The 16,895-nt window shown below is 43.0% G+C and overlaps 1 protein-coding gene across 1 annotated transcript in view; it reads right to left on the bottom strand.

Annotated features, from left to right (window-relative positions):
* The window catches only part of WNK4 (WNK lysine deficient protein kinase 4), a 165,486-nt gene extending 150,655 nt beyond the window's left edge, over positions 1 to 14,831 (bottom strand). Inside the window, exon 1 of the mRNA XM_069951712.1 lies at positions 13,745 to 14,831. Coding sequence (XP_069807813.1) covers positions 13,745 to 14,380 — 636 coding nt within the window. The 5' untranslated portion in view covers positions 14,381 to 14,831. The remainder of the gene's footprint in view (positions 1 to 13,744) is intronic.
* Positions 14,832 to 16,895: the final 2,064 nt, after the last annotated feature.

Consider the following 16,895-nt stretch of genomic DNA (forward strand, 5'->3'; position numbering starts at 1 on the left):
GGCTTGAAGTCCAACAGAATTGTCAGCCAGATTTAGGGTACAAAGTCACTGGGCGTATCCGCAGCAAGACCCGATGCGGATCCCTGCCCTGTGCACTGAATGGCAGACAAACTCGCAACATGATGTCCATCCTGCTGCGAGTTTGTCTGCCATTGAGTGCACAGAGCAGGGATCCGCATCGGGTCTTGCTGCGGATACACCCTGTGAGTTTGTACCCTAAGGTGCATTTTTTTGGGGATGCAAAATAGACCATGCCCTTTTCTGCATAAACCCCACCCCTTTTTTGTACCAGGCAGAAAAAAGTGTCTGAAAGAGGTGGAAAGGTGCCTAAAATGTGGAGGAAAGTCCTGTGCGTCACTTTTCAGCCATAATTCTGGCAGAGGCACATTAGTAAATCTGGGCCCTTGTGCATTCAATAACAATTCATATCAAAGTCCATGACAATTATTTGCTAACTTTTTTTTTTTGCAAACAATGAATGTTCATTTTTTTCTCATCGTTTTTTCACCGTCTTTACTATTAAATTCAATGGACCTTCAAAAAAAAAAAACACACACACACCCTGAACTAGAATAAAGAACCACTGCTGTCATTTTAATGACCGGCACCCAAAATGGTGTCATTTGGAATTCAAAATGATGGACATCAATTTAAACAAAGAAAAAACGGAAAGAAAAAAACATCATGTGAACATTGGAGTCCGGGAAAACATGGATACAGAATAATATCTAGGTTCACACTTTATAATAATAACGACCATCTTTCATAACTAGTGTGCAAATAACATCCTTTTTTTCTAAAAATGACGGACATTATCTGCGCGATGACTGCCGTTTTTGTGAAAGACGGACGTCATTATTACATAGTGTGAACCTAGCCGTAGTCTATTGTTTACGTCATATATATACCAATGCCATACCATGCTGAGTGGGTAGGTGTGCCATTCCAGATTACAAGTCACAATGCGTTTGCTCCTCTTCTAGTTCCAGAGACAGCTGTCTAGGTTTGCATCACATTAAATCCAACCCTTGACGCTACCCTGAATGAGATCTAGTCTGATATATCGCCATCAATGTGACCAGCTGTCGCGTCTAGTAATAATGTATGAATGCAGCAAAGTGTTCCTGTTAAATCGCTTTTAAATATTAGACATTAAGATGATGAATTCTCGAGAGATGACGCCAAGTGCTTGTGGGGTGCTGTCAGGTATCTGTACACCTTAGAGGGATTTCCTATTTAAAATGACGATGTGTCTAAGGGAGGAAATACTGTGTCCAAAGAAATCTAGCAGAACATGAAGTCCGATAGGGGCACGTAAGGAGAATGCTAAAGAGAACCTGTTACAATGATGGACCTATTCAATAAAGATATCCTAATAGAGTTATACTAGTGAGAAGAATTACAACAACTATACATCCTCCTATGGTGCCCAATAAGCGGGCAAAATAAAGGGGGCCTCTTAGCTCTCCTCCGTCAGATGATGTTGTGGGAGAGAAGAATCAGGCATGTTGGACCATAAGTGGCCAATCCTTTTGCTGTTGAGGAGATAAGAGGAGTCTAGAAGCAGCTTAGCCCCCTTGAGGGTCCAAGTATATGGGGGTCAAGAAAGATAACTGGTGAACCAGCTATTATATATGTAGGACCAGCTGTATACTGTGGCTTCTGTTAGGCTGGGTTCACACTACTTTTTTTTCCATCCATTTTTGCAAAAAAACGTACAGAGAAACGGATGCATTTGAGTGCATCTGTTTTGTTTTACTATTGATTTCCATTATAAAAAAAAAAGGATCAAAACGCATGCGTTTTTTTTAATGTGAACAAAAATAAGTTAAAAAAACCCCAGATGCGTTCTGATCCTTTTTTTTTTTTTTTTTATCATGGGAGTCAATGGAAAAACAGATCAAAATGGATGCACACAATGGCATTCCTTTTTTTCATCCGTTTTTGCAAACACAGAAAAAAAAAAGGATTGCAAAAAAAGTAGTGTGAACCCAGCCTTAGGGTATGTTCATATCGCGTTTTTGTCCACACGTTGGGCTGCACGTCGGGAATCAGTGAAAAAAAGGATGCTGTCGTGCAGCCCGCCGTGTGGCCGACGGCCACATTGACTTAAATGAGCAGGACAGAGTCATTATGTGACAACGTTCTGCTCATTTACAGGACGTACACGGCTTTTGTGCAGGACTCAAAAGCGTAGTCGACAGCCCGACGTGTGGACAAAAACGCGATACGAACATACCCTTACTCAGGAGTAGAATGTATCATTAGACATGAGCAAATCTCGAGCAGGCTCTGGTTCTTCCAAACCATTTGATTACCGGTGGCTGAAGAAGTTGGATGAAGCCCTATGGGAGCCTAAAAAATGTGTAAACAGATCGGTGGGATGTGTTCAAAGTAAAAATAAAAATCTGATCCGATTTTTTGAGCGGATGAATGTTAAGTACATCAGAATTCAAGCTGGAAAAGTAGTAAAGACCCTTGAGCTGATTATTGGCCAGGAATGTTGCTAGAAACTCTTCTTCGGCCGATAATTGGCCCGTGTAAAAGTGACAGCGATCAGCTGGGCTGACCACATCTTTTGTGCAGGCTTTAAAATCTATGGCTGTCCGAAGCACATCTTCCTGTGTAAACAGGTGTGCCCGTTAGCAATAGATTTAAATGGCCCCACGAACGATAGAGAGATCGATAGTGTGGCCCGGCCCCCTGATTAGTCGTGCCGTCTAAACGCACTGCAAACTGAGGATCCTCACATGTAAGAGGACCCTGAGACTCTACGACCTTAGTAACAGTAAGATCGTGAAGTATGAAAGTAGAGAAGATATTGGAAATGTATTGAGTAAGGAAAGCAGGAAAAGTATAAAGGTTGAAAAGAGAATTTAAGGGGTTATCTAGTGCTACAAAAACATGGCCACTTTCTTTCAGAGACAACACGACTCTTGTCTCCAGTTCAGGTGCGGTTTGCAATTAAAGGGGTTATCCAGCGCTACAAAAACATGACCACTTTCCCCTACTGTTGTCTCTAGTTTGGGTGGGGTTTTGAAACTCAGTTCCATTGAAGTAAATGGAGCTTAATTGCAAACCACACCTGAACTGGAGACAACAGTAGGGGGAAAAGTGGCCATGTTTTTGTAGCGCTGGATAACCCCTTTAAGCTCCATTCACTTTAATGGAACTGAGCAGCAAAACCCCGCCCAAGCTGAAGACAAGAGTGGGGCTGTCTCTGGAGGAAAGTGGCCATTTTTGTAGCGCTGGATAACCCCTTTAAGACTACATATTAAAAATAGAGTATGTTAGGATTACACAAAGCAGGTGTGAATGAGGTGATGTGAGACGGTCATGTTCAGGGCTGTGCAAAAGTTTTAGGCAGGTGCGAGGAAATGCTGCAAAGTGAATGGTTTCAACTAGAATTAGTAATAGTTTATTGTTCTTTCTTTATTTTCTATCAGTATTTGGTGTGACTGGTCTTTGCCTTCAGCACCAGTTCTTGTAGGTATCTTGTACCAAAAAAAACACCAAACTCATCAGACTTGAGAGAACTCAACAGATCTATGGGTGTCAAAGCTCAAATCCTTCTGTCTCTGTGGGTAATCCCAGACATAATGCTGAGATCAGGGCTCTGAGGCGGCCATATCATCACTTCTAGGACTCCTTGTTCTTCATAAGGCTCAAGATAGTTCTTAAAGCGAATCTACCACTTCAATTACAATAATAAGCTCAACAGATGACCTTGTAGATGCAGCTGCGCTGAATCAGCTGATGCGCTCCTTTTTTCGAAAGGTTGTCCGGCTCCTGAGATCTTTGCCGTTATCCAAATATGCAAATGAGGTCTGTTGGTGCATTGGAGACAGGCCTGGCGCCCCCAGTGCACGGATATCCCCCTCCCCCAGCTGACACATGCCTTCTCTTCTCTTTCTGTCCCGCCTTTGGTTTCCTGCCCAGCCCCACCTGGCCCCACAGCCTGATTTCAAGCCGCAGAGCCAGGAAACTGAAGAATATCCATTCACTGGGGGCCCCAGGCCAACCTCCAGTGCACCAACGGACCTCATTTGCATATCTGGACAACAGTAAAGATCTCAGGAATCGGGCAACCGATTGAAAAAAAAAAAAAACGCATCAACTGATTCAGCGCAGCGGCGCCTAGGAGGTGGTAACTAAAGCTTATTATTGTAATGGAAGCAGAACATTCGCTTTAACGACATTGGTTGTATGTTTGGGGTTGTTGTCCTGCTGCAGAATAAAAAAAAAATTGCGAAAAACAGATGCATTTGTGTGCATCCCTCTTGATCAGTTTTTTCCATTGGCTTTTATTATAAGAAAAAAAAACGGATCAAAACGCATCTGTTTCTTTTAAAAAAGACAGATGCATTTTGATCTGGTTTTTTTTTTTTTTTTTTTTTTTTTTGGAATGGAAGTTAATGGAAGAAGGGATCAAAAGGGTGGCACATAATCCATCAGCCATAATCCAGCTGTATTAGGCTAGGTTCACACTGCGTTTTTGCAATCCGTTTTTTAAAATTGACTTCTATTATTAAAAAACGGATCGAAACAGATCTGATTTTTTTTAACAGACACAAAAGTAGTGTTGAGACTACTTTTGTGTCCGTCAAAAAAAACGGATCCTTTTTTTTTTTTTATAATGGAAGTCAATGGAAAAACCGATCAAAACGCATGCACACAAATGCATCCGTTTTTCATCAGTTTTTTTTTTTTTTAAAATGGATGAAAAAAACGGATTGCAAAAACGCAGTGGGAACCTAGCCTAATACAGCCTCATCTCTCCTATGTATACATAATAAACTCGCCTCCTGTGTGACATAGACCACACGCTGAAGGGCGTCTGAAGTCACATGTCAGCCATGATCATCAGCCCCAAACTTCTTCCTCCAGGCATCTGCACTCTCTCTTCTGCCATGTTCTCTGTGCAGCTGAGATCACTCAAATTATCTGTTAAATGAAGAATATATGCAGCACCTGATGCCCTGGCTCCTGAATGAGACAGATGTCTAGAGGCACAATATCCAGCGATTACTAGAAGTGGTCAGTGACATCTACAGCTCTGCCTGACGACTAAGCTGAGCCGACACATGGCATCCTCCATGGAAAGCAGCCTGGCAAGGTTTAAAGGGGAAGTACACAGTTTTTGTGCTTTTCTGTATCCCAGTTCTCCCAACAATGACAATACTGGTTATAAAATGAAGCTTTACGCCGAGCCCGATGATATTAGCTGCCTAATAATCAGATGTGTTACACTACTATGGCACGTGCCTGAAGCGTGGACGGTGTATATCTTACACATGACAGCATTGACAAGCCTATATATAGTGCGGAATAGAGTTTGTCCCGCAATGCCTGCTAAGTCTCTAAAAATGGCAATAGGAACCATTGCTCTGTGTCCATCAGGACAGAGACATCTGGCAGAAATGATCCGGTTACAAACGTTATCAGGGCATTAAAGGGGTACTCCGGCAAAAAAAAATGTTTATTTCAAATCAACTGGTGTCAGAAAGTTATACATATTTGTAACTTCTATTTAAAAATCACAATTCTTCCAGTACTTATCAGCTGCTGTATGTCCTGCAGGAAGTGGTGTATTCTTCTGCTCTCTGCTGCTACCTCTGTCCATGTCAGGACAGTCTAGAGCAGGAGAGGTTTTCTATGGGGATTTGCTGCTGCTCTGGACAGTTCCTGACATGGACAGAGGTGGCAGCAGAGAGCACTGTGTAAGACTGGAAAGAACACACCACTTCCTGTAGGACATACAACAGCTGATAAGTACTGGAAGACAAGATTTTTTAAATAGAAGTAAATTACAAATCTATATAACTTTCCAGTTAATTTAAATGGGAAAAAAATCATGTTACGTTGCAATTTTTTATGCTGCTCGGTAAATGTTCCCCGATATGTGTTATAAAACATGTGACCCCAGTCTTGGCTCCATGTGATTGATGACTGTCACTGTCTCAGAATCCAGACACAATGAACACCTGGCAGCAATGTACCAATCTGACTGGTATAATGAGTGGCAAATCATTCGTACACAGCATTTAGCTTATTAGAAGAGATTAGATTTAGGCACAATTTAATTGGACTAATATGCCTATATTACATTGTTAACTGGGGCAATGGCTGTCATCAGAGCTGAGAATAAATAGGGGGCTGATGGGCTGATTCCTCCAACTTTCCCCTGCAGAGTTTTCTGCCCTGGTATCTTTCTCTCCTTGTGGTACATGCCCATCCCCACTAACACCATATATTACCATGCCCGCTGCTGCCCCCAGTACGGTACCCAGAATACTGCACCTGCCCCTTCCCCTATAGGCCATATGCTGCATTGAATACTGTGCAGCATTAGGCTATGTTCCGACTACGTATGAGACCGGCCGTTCCGTGGCCGGGTCACGGAACGGCCGGTCTCAGAAAAGATCATACCGGCCGGTACTGCAGTGTGATGATCCTTAGCGCCGCTTAGTTCTGATGCGGGCGCATCCGTGCGTGCCCGCATGAGAACTCCCCACTGCACACTATAGAGCGTGCAGCCGGAGCTGCTCGCTCCATAGTGTGCACTGACAGGGTGTGCACTGACATGCCAGTTTTCTACGGTGCCGCTAGGGATCCCGGCTGGAGCGTATACTATGTGTATACACTCTGGCCGGGATTCCATAGAAGTCAAGGCAACGTATATTTTCGTATTAAGCATGGCCGTTGTTGCAATCGGCAATAACGGCCGTACTTTTGCGAAAATATACGTTGTGTGAACATAGCCTTAGGCTGGGTTCACACTACATTTTTGAAAAAAAAATAAAAAACGGATAGAAAAAGGGTAGCATTTGAGTGCATTTATTTTGATCCATTTTTCCATTGACTTCCATTATACAGTATAAAAAAAAAGGATCAAAACGCATCAGTTTTTTTTAATGTACACAAATGTGGTCAACCATGGGTTCGTGTACGTTAAAAAAAAAACAGATGTGTTTTGATCAGTCTTTTTTTTGGTTCTATAATGGAAGTCAATGGAAAAACGGATGCACACAAATGCATCCATTTTTCCATTGTTTTTTCATCTGTTTTTTGCAAAAATTGGATTGCAAAAACGGTGTGTGAACCCAGCCAACCCAACTGTACCAATTGGTCCCTATTAGTCTGCAGTGGCCCTATTACCTACAACTTCCCCATGCCCGTTGTACTGTTCAGTTCCTGCATCGTCCAGGAGGTGGTGCCAGCCGCGTACACATCATTTCCTCCTCCAGTCCTGCTAGAAGTATATAAGAGTGATCTGTGAGTAGAATTCCATTGTTATTTGCCATTGACGGCCATCTAGAATGATCATGACAAATAATTGACGTCTGCAAAATTCTGTTGTGAGAATATAGCTAATGGGTGTACGCTAGTGTTGCACTTATCTCTACTAAGCGCTCATTCAGGCTACCACCAATGTGTCCATAGATCCATACTCTACAAATGGAGGATTTCCCACCAACAATTCAATTGCACTGTATGTCTTTCATATTGAATTGAAGGGAAGCTACCAGTAGGTGGCACTATAGAGCAAGCCCCTTTACGTCTAGAAAGGAGCTACTTAGCATACTTTATCCCATGACGTATTGCATGGCAGTCCCCCCAAGAAGATATGCTAGTCACTGATTGGCTGTACATCAGCCGGGACGTCATTACAACTTGGGGAAAAATGGCTTCCAATGGGGGTCCTGAGGCCGATCAGGCAGCGCAACATGGGCATGGGGAGAGGTAAGCAATACTTCATTGTTACTCTCCCTTGCCAGCTGTTAAAAGTAAGGGTCCATTTACACAGAAAGATTATCTGACAGATTATCTGCCAAAGATTTGAAGCCAAAGCCAGAAACCGACTATAAACAGAGATCAGGTCATAAAGGAAAGCCTGAAATTTCTCCTCTTCTCAAATCCATTCCTGGCTTTGGCTTCAAATCTTTGGCAGATAATCTGTCAGATAATCTTTCTGTGTAAATGGACCCTAAGGGCCCTATTACACGGGACGATTATCGTGTGAAAAATGGTTAAATCGTTCGAATTTAAACAATAATCGTTCTGTGTAATTGCAGGCAACGATCGAAAAATCGTTCAAATGTCGATCGTAGATTTAGATCTGAACCTAAAATTATCGATAATCGTTCGCTGTAATTTCACATTCGTTCGCTCAAGTTCCGCATTTTTTCACTAATCGTTCAGTGTAATTGCACATTGTTCATTGTTTTGCTGGGATCAGAAGGAATAAACGATCATAGTAACGATCGCAATAACGATAGTAGCAACGATCGTAACTAACAATTATCGTTCTGTGTAAGGGCCTTATTCCACCGGACGATTATCGCTCAGATTATCGTTAAATCGTTCGAATCTAAACGATAATCGTTTGGTTGAAATGCAGTTAACGATTAAAGACCGAACGAGAAATTGTTGATCGCTTTATAAGACCTGGACCTATTTTTATCGTTGCTCGTTCGCAAAACGTTCGCAAATCGTTCCCATTGAATAAGACGTAGTTAGCAGTAGATATGAACGCAACAGCGAAGAAATAGCGGGAAAAAAAACTATTGCAAATACGATCATAAGTAACGATTATCGTTCGGTGGAAATGAGTGAACATTTTCAGGTCTTTCGCAATAGCGGTCGTTTGAGATCGTTAATCGTTAACGATTATGCGAACGATAATCGTCCAGTGGAATAGGGCCCTAAGGGTGCATTTACACAGAAAGATTATCTGACAGATTATCTGCCAAAGATTTAAAGCCAAAGCCAGGAATGGATTTGAAAAGAGGAGAAATCTCAAGCTTTCCTATATGACCTGATCTCTGTTTATAGTCTGTTTTTGGCTTTGGCTTCAAATCTTTAGCAGATAATCTGTCAGATAATCTTTCTGTGTAAATGGACCCTTATATAATGAACGATTTCAGGTTAACGATACACAATCACGTTTGCGATTGTTTATCGTTAGTCGTTAATTGTTAAAAATCGCTCCGTGTAATAGGTCCCTTAGATGTTAGACTTCTCCTATGAAACTACTTGAGATGAGAGCAACTAGAACATGCTTGAGACCAATTGGCTAAGAAGTTGGATGCAGCCCTAGGAAGGCCTATGGCCTATGGCTGTATCCATGGTTACCAGGACTCCCTAGGCCTGAATCCAACTTCTTCAGCCACCGGTAATCAAATGGCGAACGATCGCTCTTGAGCGTGTGCGAGTTGCTCTCATCCCTACTATATAAACCACCAAGGCAGCAGCCACCACCCAATCTCCAGCGAAGGCGTCCTTGTTGTTTGTGAAATGTCGGCAATACTGCGCACGTAGTGATTATAAGGGATCACCTGCAAATACACTGATATCCTGTGTTATCGCAGAGTACACCATGTGCCTTCACAGCCCCGAGAGGTCCGCATATAGCAACGCCAGGTCTGTACCTAATGGTCACAAATAACTGCAACATAAACTAACAAGTGGAGCCTTTACCGGGAGAAGCAATGTGAGAGGGTCTTTTGTGGGCCCAGCGGGGAGAAGCATGAGGTGCAGTGAAGGGATCGCACAACAGAGGTGGGTGGGTATGGAGAGAAGCCAGGGAAACTATTCTGGTCTCGTAGCTTTAGGTTGTAATCACATCTAAGTGTCTCAAGCTCCTTTGTCACAAAATAGCATAGTAACCTTATAAATGATAAGTGACAGGACTGGGGCCGATTCCGCACCGACGGCCAGACTTTGCAAACTATGCCTCTTCTGTGTAATATATATTACATGGCAAAGTTGCACAAAAGATGCATGGTTTGCAAAGTCTGGGCTGCTCAATCTGTTGCACAACTACAATTACCATCATGCCTGGACAGGCTTTGGCTTGATGGGTATTGTAGTTTTGCAACGGCTGGGGGGGGGGGGGGGGTCGAAGCTTCTCCATCCCTGTTTTACATGGTAATGCAGCCTTATAGTCCATAAAAATGTTCCATATCCATTATGTAACGCACTGGTGTCAAACTCGGGCCCTCCAGCTGTTGCAAAACTACAATTCCCATCATGCCTGGCAGGAGAAGTTTTCTATGAGGATTTACTACTGTTCTGGACAGTTCCTGACATGGACAGAGGTGGCAGTGGAGAGCACTGTGTCAGATTGGAAAGAATACACAACTGCCTGCATGACATACAGCAGCTGATTAGTATTGGAAGACTGGAGATTTTTTTAATTGAAGCAAAATACAAATCTCTGGCACTTTCTGACACCAGTTGATTTACTTTCACTGGAGTTCCCCTTTAAACACATCTGGAGTTGCTCCATAGCACATGCCATGTCCAATGAGAAGCCTGGGCCTGATATCTCCCCAAGGTAACTCAGAATACAAAGAACTGGGAGTTCTATAAAGAGCAACAACAGTAAACAATAAGAAGCAATAGAAACCCAATAATAATAACGAAAACACAATGACTATGTAAGGAATCTAACACTGAGATCTATGTGACGTTCCGCTGGCTCAGTACATGTTCACCGGGATTACTGACGATGGTTGTCATCACTTCCAGTAGAGCAGAAAAAAACGCCTAGGCCTGTCACTTCTACGCTCTGTTGTTTTTTTTACAATGTATATTGGGTCAACACACAAATGCTTTGACTCATAGCAAATATAGACCGAGCATAGATAGAAAATCCTGCAAAACTGAATTATTCATATCGTGCTGGCACCACCGAGAGTTATTCCCGGCATTGATCATTGCTTATTACCGATACAAAGTACGCTGTACAGCAAGGATGGGGAAGCTTCAGCCCTCCAACTGTTGCAAAACTACAACTCCCATCATGCCTGGACAGCTGATGATGGCAATTGTAGTTTTGCAACAGATGGAGGGCCGAAGGTTCCCCATCGCTGCTGTACAGGCTCAGAGTAGCTAAACTAGGCAGAAAGATAAGTACATTTACAATCATGTCAATATATATTCATATGTATTATCACTAGAGATGAGCGCAACTCGAACATACTTGAGTCCGATCATTTGGCAGTTGACTGAAGAAATTGGATGTAACCCTAGAGAGTCCTGGAAAACATGTTTTCCAATACTCTCTAGTACTGCATACAACTTCAAATACTGAACGATCTGAACTTCAGTTATGTCTACCTTTAATTTATCACATACTTTATTTAATTTAGCCACATGCTAGTCTTAGGGCACTATTACACGGAACGATAATCGGCCCGATTCGGCCGATTATCGCCCCGTGTAATAATAAATACGACGATCAGCCGATCACAACGATCATTGGCCGATCGTTGATATAGGTTCGAACCGCGCATTGCTACGTGTATTAGCGGTGCACGGCCGGCGGCTGACGATTTACATTACCTATCCAGGCTGCAGGGCTCCTCTTGCGGTCTTCTCCTCAGATCGCGTGCGCTCCAGCTTCAGAGCGGCCTGTCTGAGCTGACAGGCCGCTCAGCCAATCACAGGCCGGGACCGCCTACTGAGACAGGCCGCTCTGAAGCTGGAGCGCGCGGGACTCGGGGAGAAGACCGCAAGAGGAGCTCTGCAGCCTGGATAGGTAATGTATAAAGTTAAGCAAGGGCTGCAAGGACATCGGTAATGATGTCCGTGCAGCCCTTGTTAAACGAGAATCGGGCAGTGTAATAGACCCAGTAAACGAGCGCCGATCTAGCAGATCGGAGCTTTTTTACAGTTATTATTGGGCCCCCATCGGCCCGTGTTATACTACCCTTATCCAGTGTAATGTGCCCAACATCTTTCATACATCACTCATAGTATAAACGCCAGTTCACACTTGGTGCATTTTTTTATAGCATCTGAGCAGGAGCAAAGAAGTTAGGAGTATCGCTGAAAGCATTTTTTTTTTTGTATTCTTTATCAGTCTTGGCTAAAAAAAAAAAAAACTTCCATTATGACCTTTAGACTGGGGCAACGTGGTGATTTGGGCTGTGACAGGAAATCGAGCGACCAAAGATTGCTGTGTCACATTGTGCACCTAAGGTCAGAGAAGGGGTCACATTGTGATCTATAAGTGGCCGCCACAGTTGCAAGAAGTCCATCTAGGAATGACCCACCTTAGCTGGGAAGCAGTGCCATCAACACAGAGTGACACAGTGATCTTTGGTCATGTGACCCCTGGCACGGCCAAAGTCACCATGTAGCCCCAACCTAAATTGTCAGTTTGGATGCAACGCAACATGGACATAATGTGACCGCAGGCTGCAAATTGCAGGCAACTTTGTTACCACAGAAATCAATGCAAATCACATGCAACTGCAACCTGCTTGCAACTTCTGTGCGATTTGACTTTTTTTTTTTTTTAGCCAAAAAATTGTAAAAAAAAATTGCGCAACAGAAAAAACTAATTTTGGACATACGGCTTTGACGCCACACATATTGCCATGTAGTCCCCATACATACTACCTATGATAAATGATAAGTGTTATATAAGCCGGGCAGAACATCTACAAAGACTCTGATGCTATAATAATAATGACATGTTTACACGTCCGGCATCTGCTTTCAGGTTGCGCAGTAATTTTAATACTCAGCATGGGCTCTTTTAAGTGAATACACTTGTAAATGCTCCAGTGGGGGTATATATATTCGCCTGTTAGACACATGTAAGTGTAATACATTCCCACCTCTGCTGGGAGCATGCTCTGTGACTTAACTACCCCTTTAGGTGAGATCATATATATATTAGGTATAACAATTTCACACCTTATTATGTTATTTTCTCATAGTGGTTTCCTATTGCCAAGCTTGTAATAATGCAAGGAAGGATTCAACCCTGGCCATGTTCATCTAGAGTCTAGACCAAGGATGGGGAGCCTAGGGCCATCCAGTTGCTGCAAAACTACAATTCCCATCATGCATGGACAGCCTTTGGCTGTCTAGGCATGATGGGAATTGTAGTTTTGCAACAGCTAGAGGGCCCTAGGTTCCCCATCCTTGGTCTAGGATGGGTGGCAGAATGAAGGTTCCCCATCCTTGGTGTAGACATTCATTTACAGAAGGTTACAGGAACAAGTGGACCTGACACTTTAAAAAAAACTTTTGACATGTCCTTGGGGGTCTAGGTGTTCACACATTGCTGAGTGCATCTCTCTGTATCTCCCCATCCCACTCCCGGAGATGGTCCCTTAGACATTTATAGAAGTCCAATCACCTGCTGCAAGGACAGTGTGGGGAAAGAACGCACTTAGCAAGAGCTTCGCCCTGCAGGTTCCATAAATCACCCAGAGATCAACTAAATAAAATTTTTGACATGTAAAAAGTTTTTTTTTTTAAAGTGACAGTGCCCAATTACGTACAGCGCTCTGGAATCAAGGGTGCTTTAAAAACGATTAGGAATAATGATAGCCATGCAAGTGCTGCATCCCGCAACGCTGCCGCCCTAGGCACAGGCCCGCAGATGGATAAAGGCAGATACGGCCCTGGGAACATATCAAGAACAGATTTGGGAGAGTTCTATTTTGTATGTACTTATACACCCTAAAACATATACGAGGTGTTGGACACTTGCGTAAATAGTAGAGAGGTAGCACCATAGTTAAAGCAGGGGTGTCAAACTTGCCGTCCCCAAGCTGTTGCAAAACTACAATTCCCATCATGCCTAAAAAACCAAAGCTTTAGCTTTGGCTGTCCAGACATGATGGGAAGTGTAGTTTCGCAACATCTGGAGGGCCACCAGTTTCACACCTGTGGTTTAGAGCATCACCAACTTTCAACATAGAAAAGATCATTGCCTTACCTGAAGTTCACACCATGCGACCTCCACTGTGGTTTCTGTATCCAGACCCTTGTAAACCGTTTTAAAAGACCCTCTTCCAATTTCAATGTTGAATTTCAAGTATCTCCCATCTGGCGAGGTGGCCACAGCTTTGGTCTCATTCTCATCAATCTCTTCTTGCTCTTTTCTGGCCTCCGTCACTACCGGTTTGGGCACAGGAAGAGAAGGTCGTTCAGTTCTATTGGCTTCATCCTCGGACTCGGAGCTGATGTCCACAATGCTGGCCAACGTCCCGGAAGGTGGCAGAACATCGGCCTGGATGTTCTGTAATGGGGGATTGGTAGAAGCCGTAGAAATCTCAGGAATAGACTCTACTTTATCTTCCAACGATGATGGTTCCTCTGGTGACCATGATAAGAAAGACGTTCCTGGTGGGTCATAACCCAACAGTTCTAACTGAGCAGAACTTCTTCGGTTAAACTGGTAAGAGTTCCTTCTAGGCTCTTTGCCCGAAAGTCGTCTTCTCCTCAAGGCTGCAAGAGTGGACAATTCGGCAGGATCTTCTGGCAGAACCGAGGCAAACGAGATGCCACAACCTGCTAAATCCACTTCTGTCTGAGACATGGCTTGGGTCGTAGGTAGTCCGAAAGCAAACATATTCCCTCTTTCCACCTAAAAGCGAATTTTGGCTTACCAAGAATACGACTCAGAAGCCATTCCTTGACCTCCAGATCCTTGGAAACCTAAGTACTGGATTCTTCTTAGCACATGGCTATGGCACTCTTATTATGGCACATCATCAAGATCCAAGTATTGGAGACCAAACCTAGATGTCACCCAAGGAATGTCCCCAGTCGGCCGAAATGCTGTGCAAAGCAAACTGCAAAATCAGCAGCTGATCTCCATCTTCTTATCCGGAGGTCCCAGCAGTATATACAGCAGATCAGCAGTTCTGTAGCCCCTGTGCATGCAACAAGGTGTCACTTGCAAAGTGTCCGCGCAAGACGAACGTGGAGTTCTGCACTTGGGTTCTTCTCGCTTCTGCCTCCAATTCCTGAAGTCACTGCTAGTGACAGCTTCAGCCGGTGGAAAAGGGAATCTGATCTTACTTTCATGTGACTGCAGTGTGTGTATACAGTGTAGATAGAGCCAGCCTTCTCACACAGCTAAGGAACACCTCCTCCTCCACACTTGCTCCTCCTCTGCTCTGCAACAGCTACACCTTGTCTAGCAATGATCCAGAGTGTGCAATGCTGTTTCTTCACACAGCCTCTTCCCCCTAAACACCCATACTTTCTGAAGACGCTGAGCATAATGTATTCGTAATGCAATACAGAACAGGTTCTTGTGCGCGAAACACATGGCGGGAGCTCTGGAACCTCTCGGCTATCACAGCTGTCAATGCAGACATAGGAACACATGATCATACATGCAAAAATATATATAACAAATCTCGTGTATGGTTGTTTTCCACTTGGGAAATAGAGAATACAGTGGATTTAAAACTAGCAGCATTTGCAGCTCGGCTGTCCGGGCATGATGGGAATTGTAGTTTTGCAACAGCTGGAGGGCTCTCAGTTTGATACCGGTACCGTAAGGTGCAATGCATGAGAGTTCATAAACCTCAAGTTTAAGTTAATTAAAACAATGTGTAAACAGTTGGGGGGAAAGACAGACGCATTTTGGGAAAGCAGGTCATAATATAATGAACATGTTTATTTTATGGCTATATTCACACATGGGGGAGATTTGTCAAAAATGATATAAAGTGAAACTGGCTCAGTTGCCCCTAGCAACCAATCAGATTCCACCTTTCATTTTCCAAAGAGTCTGTGAGGAATGAAAGGTGGAATCTGATTGGTTGCTAGGGGCAACTGAGCCAGTTTCACTTTACATCAAGGGGGAGATTTATCAAACATGGTTTAGGGTAGCTTCACACGTATCGTAACGCTGCGTATTTATCGCTGCGTGTTTGGTGCAATTTTTACATGCGAGTTTTGATTTTCACATGATGTTCATGTGAAAATCAAAACTCGCATGTAAAAATCGCACCAAAAACGCAGCGATAAATAAGCAGCGTTAAATACGCAGCGATACGGTACGTGTGAAGACACCCTTAAAGTGAAACTGGCTCAGTTGCCCCTAGCAACCAATCAGATCCCACCTTTCATTTTCCAAAGAGTCTCTAAGGACTGTAAAGTGGAATCTGATTGGTTGCTAGGTTGCACAGTGTTTCTATCAGTTTTTTTATCAGCATTTTTTTCAACCAAAATCAGGAGTGGAACTGAAAGGGCAAAATTATAATGGAAAGATTTGCACAGTTTCTGGTTTTTTTTTTTCTTTATTCCACTCCTGGTTTTGGTAAAAAAAAAAAAAAAGACTGACGGAAATACTATGTGTGAACATAGCCTTTGGGCAATTGTATTTCTTTTTACAGCTGTTTTCTCTATTGTGTGTGCCAACTTTCCATTGACTTCAATAGAGCAGATTATTATATTGAAAATATGCCCAAGGTTTAACCTCAAAATTACATCTGTATTTTCATTTTATTTTACAGTGTGTGAACTTTGCCTTAGACTACTCGTGACTGAATGCTGCAGAAATGAAATTTGCTGCCGGTCTACAAGAAAATCCATGTTAGGCTAGTTTTACATTAGCAATGTATAGCAGGCTTACTTAAAGGAGAACTCCTGAGATTTTTTTTTTCTTTCAAATCAACTGGTGTCAGAAAGTTATATAGATTTATCACTTACTACTCTTTAAAAATCTCAAGTCTTCCAGTACTTATCAGCTGCTGTGTGTCCTGAAGGAAGTGGTGTGTTCTTTCTAGTCTGACACAGTGCTCTCTGCTGCCCCCTCTGTCCATGTTAGGAACTGTCCAGAGCAGCAGCAAATCCCTATAGAAAACCTCTCCTGCTCCGGACAGTTCCTGAGAACTATAAGAGACAAAGCGTCAATATCGATAGGTGTCTGTATATAGTGCCATTAAATCTTACACTTACAAAAGGCAACTATGAACAAGTAGACATCACTAGCAAGGGAGAGGTCAGAAAGGTATATAATATGTATACAACCCTCTATACAGCCTTTTGATCTCTATTATATAAAGTTAACAAACAGGATAATGGGGTCGGCCAAACCCCATTGATTTAAATGGGAATTTATTCTGTAG

The sequence above is a fragment of the Dendropsophus ebraccatus genome, chromosome 14 (assembly GCF_027789765.1).
Source record: "Dendropsophus ebraccatus isolate aDenEbr1 chromosome 14, aDenEbr1.pat, whole genome shotgun sequence".
Classification (NCBI taxonomy): Eukaryota; Metazoa; Chordata; class Amphibia; order Anura; family Hylidae; genus Dendropsophus; species Dendropsophus ebraccatus.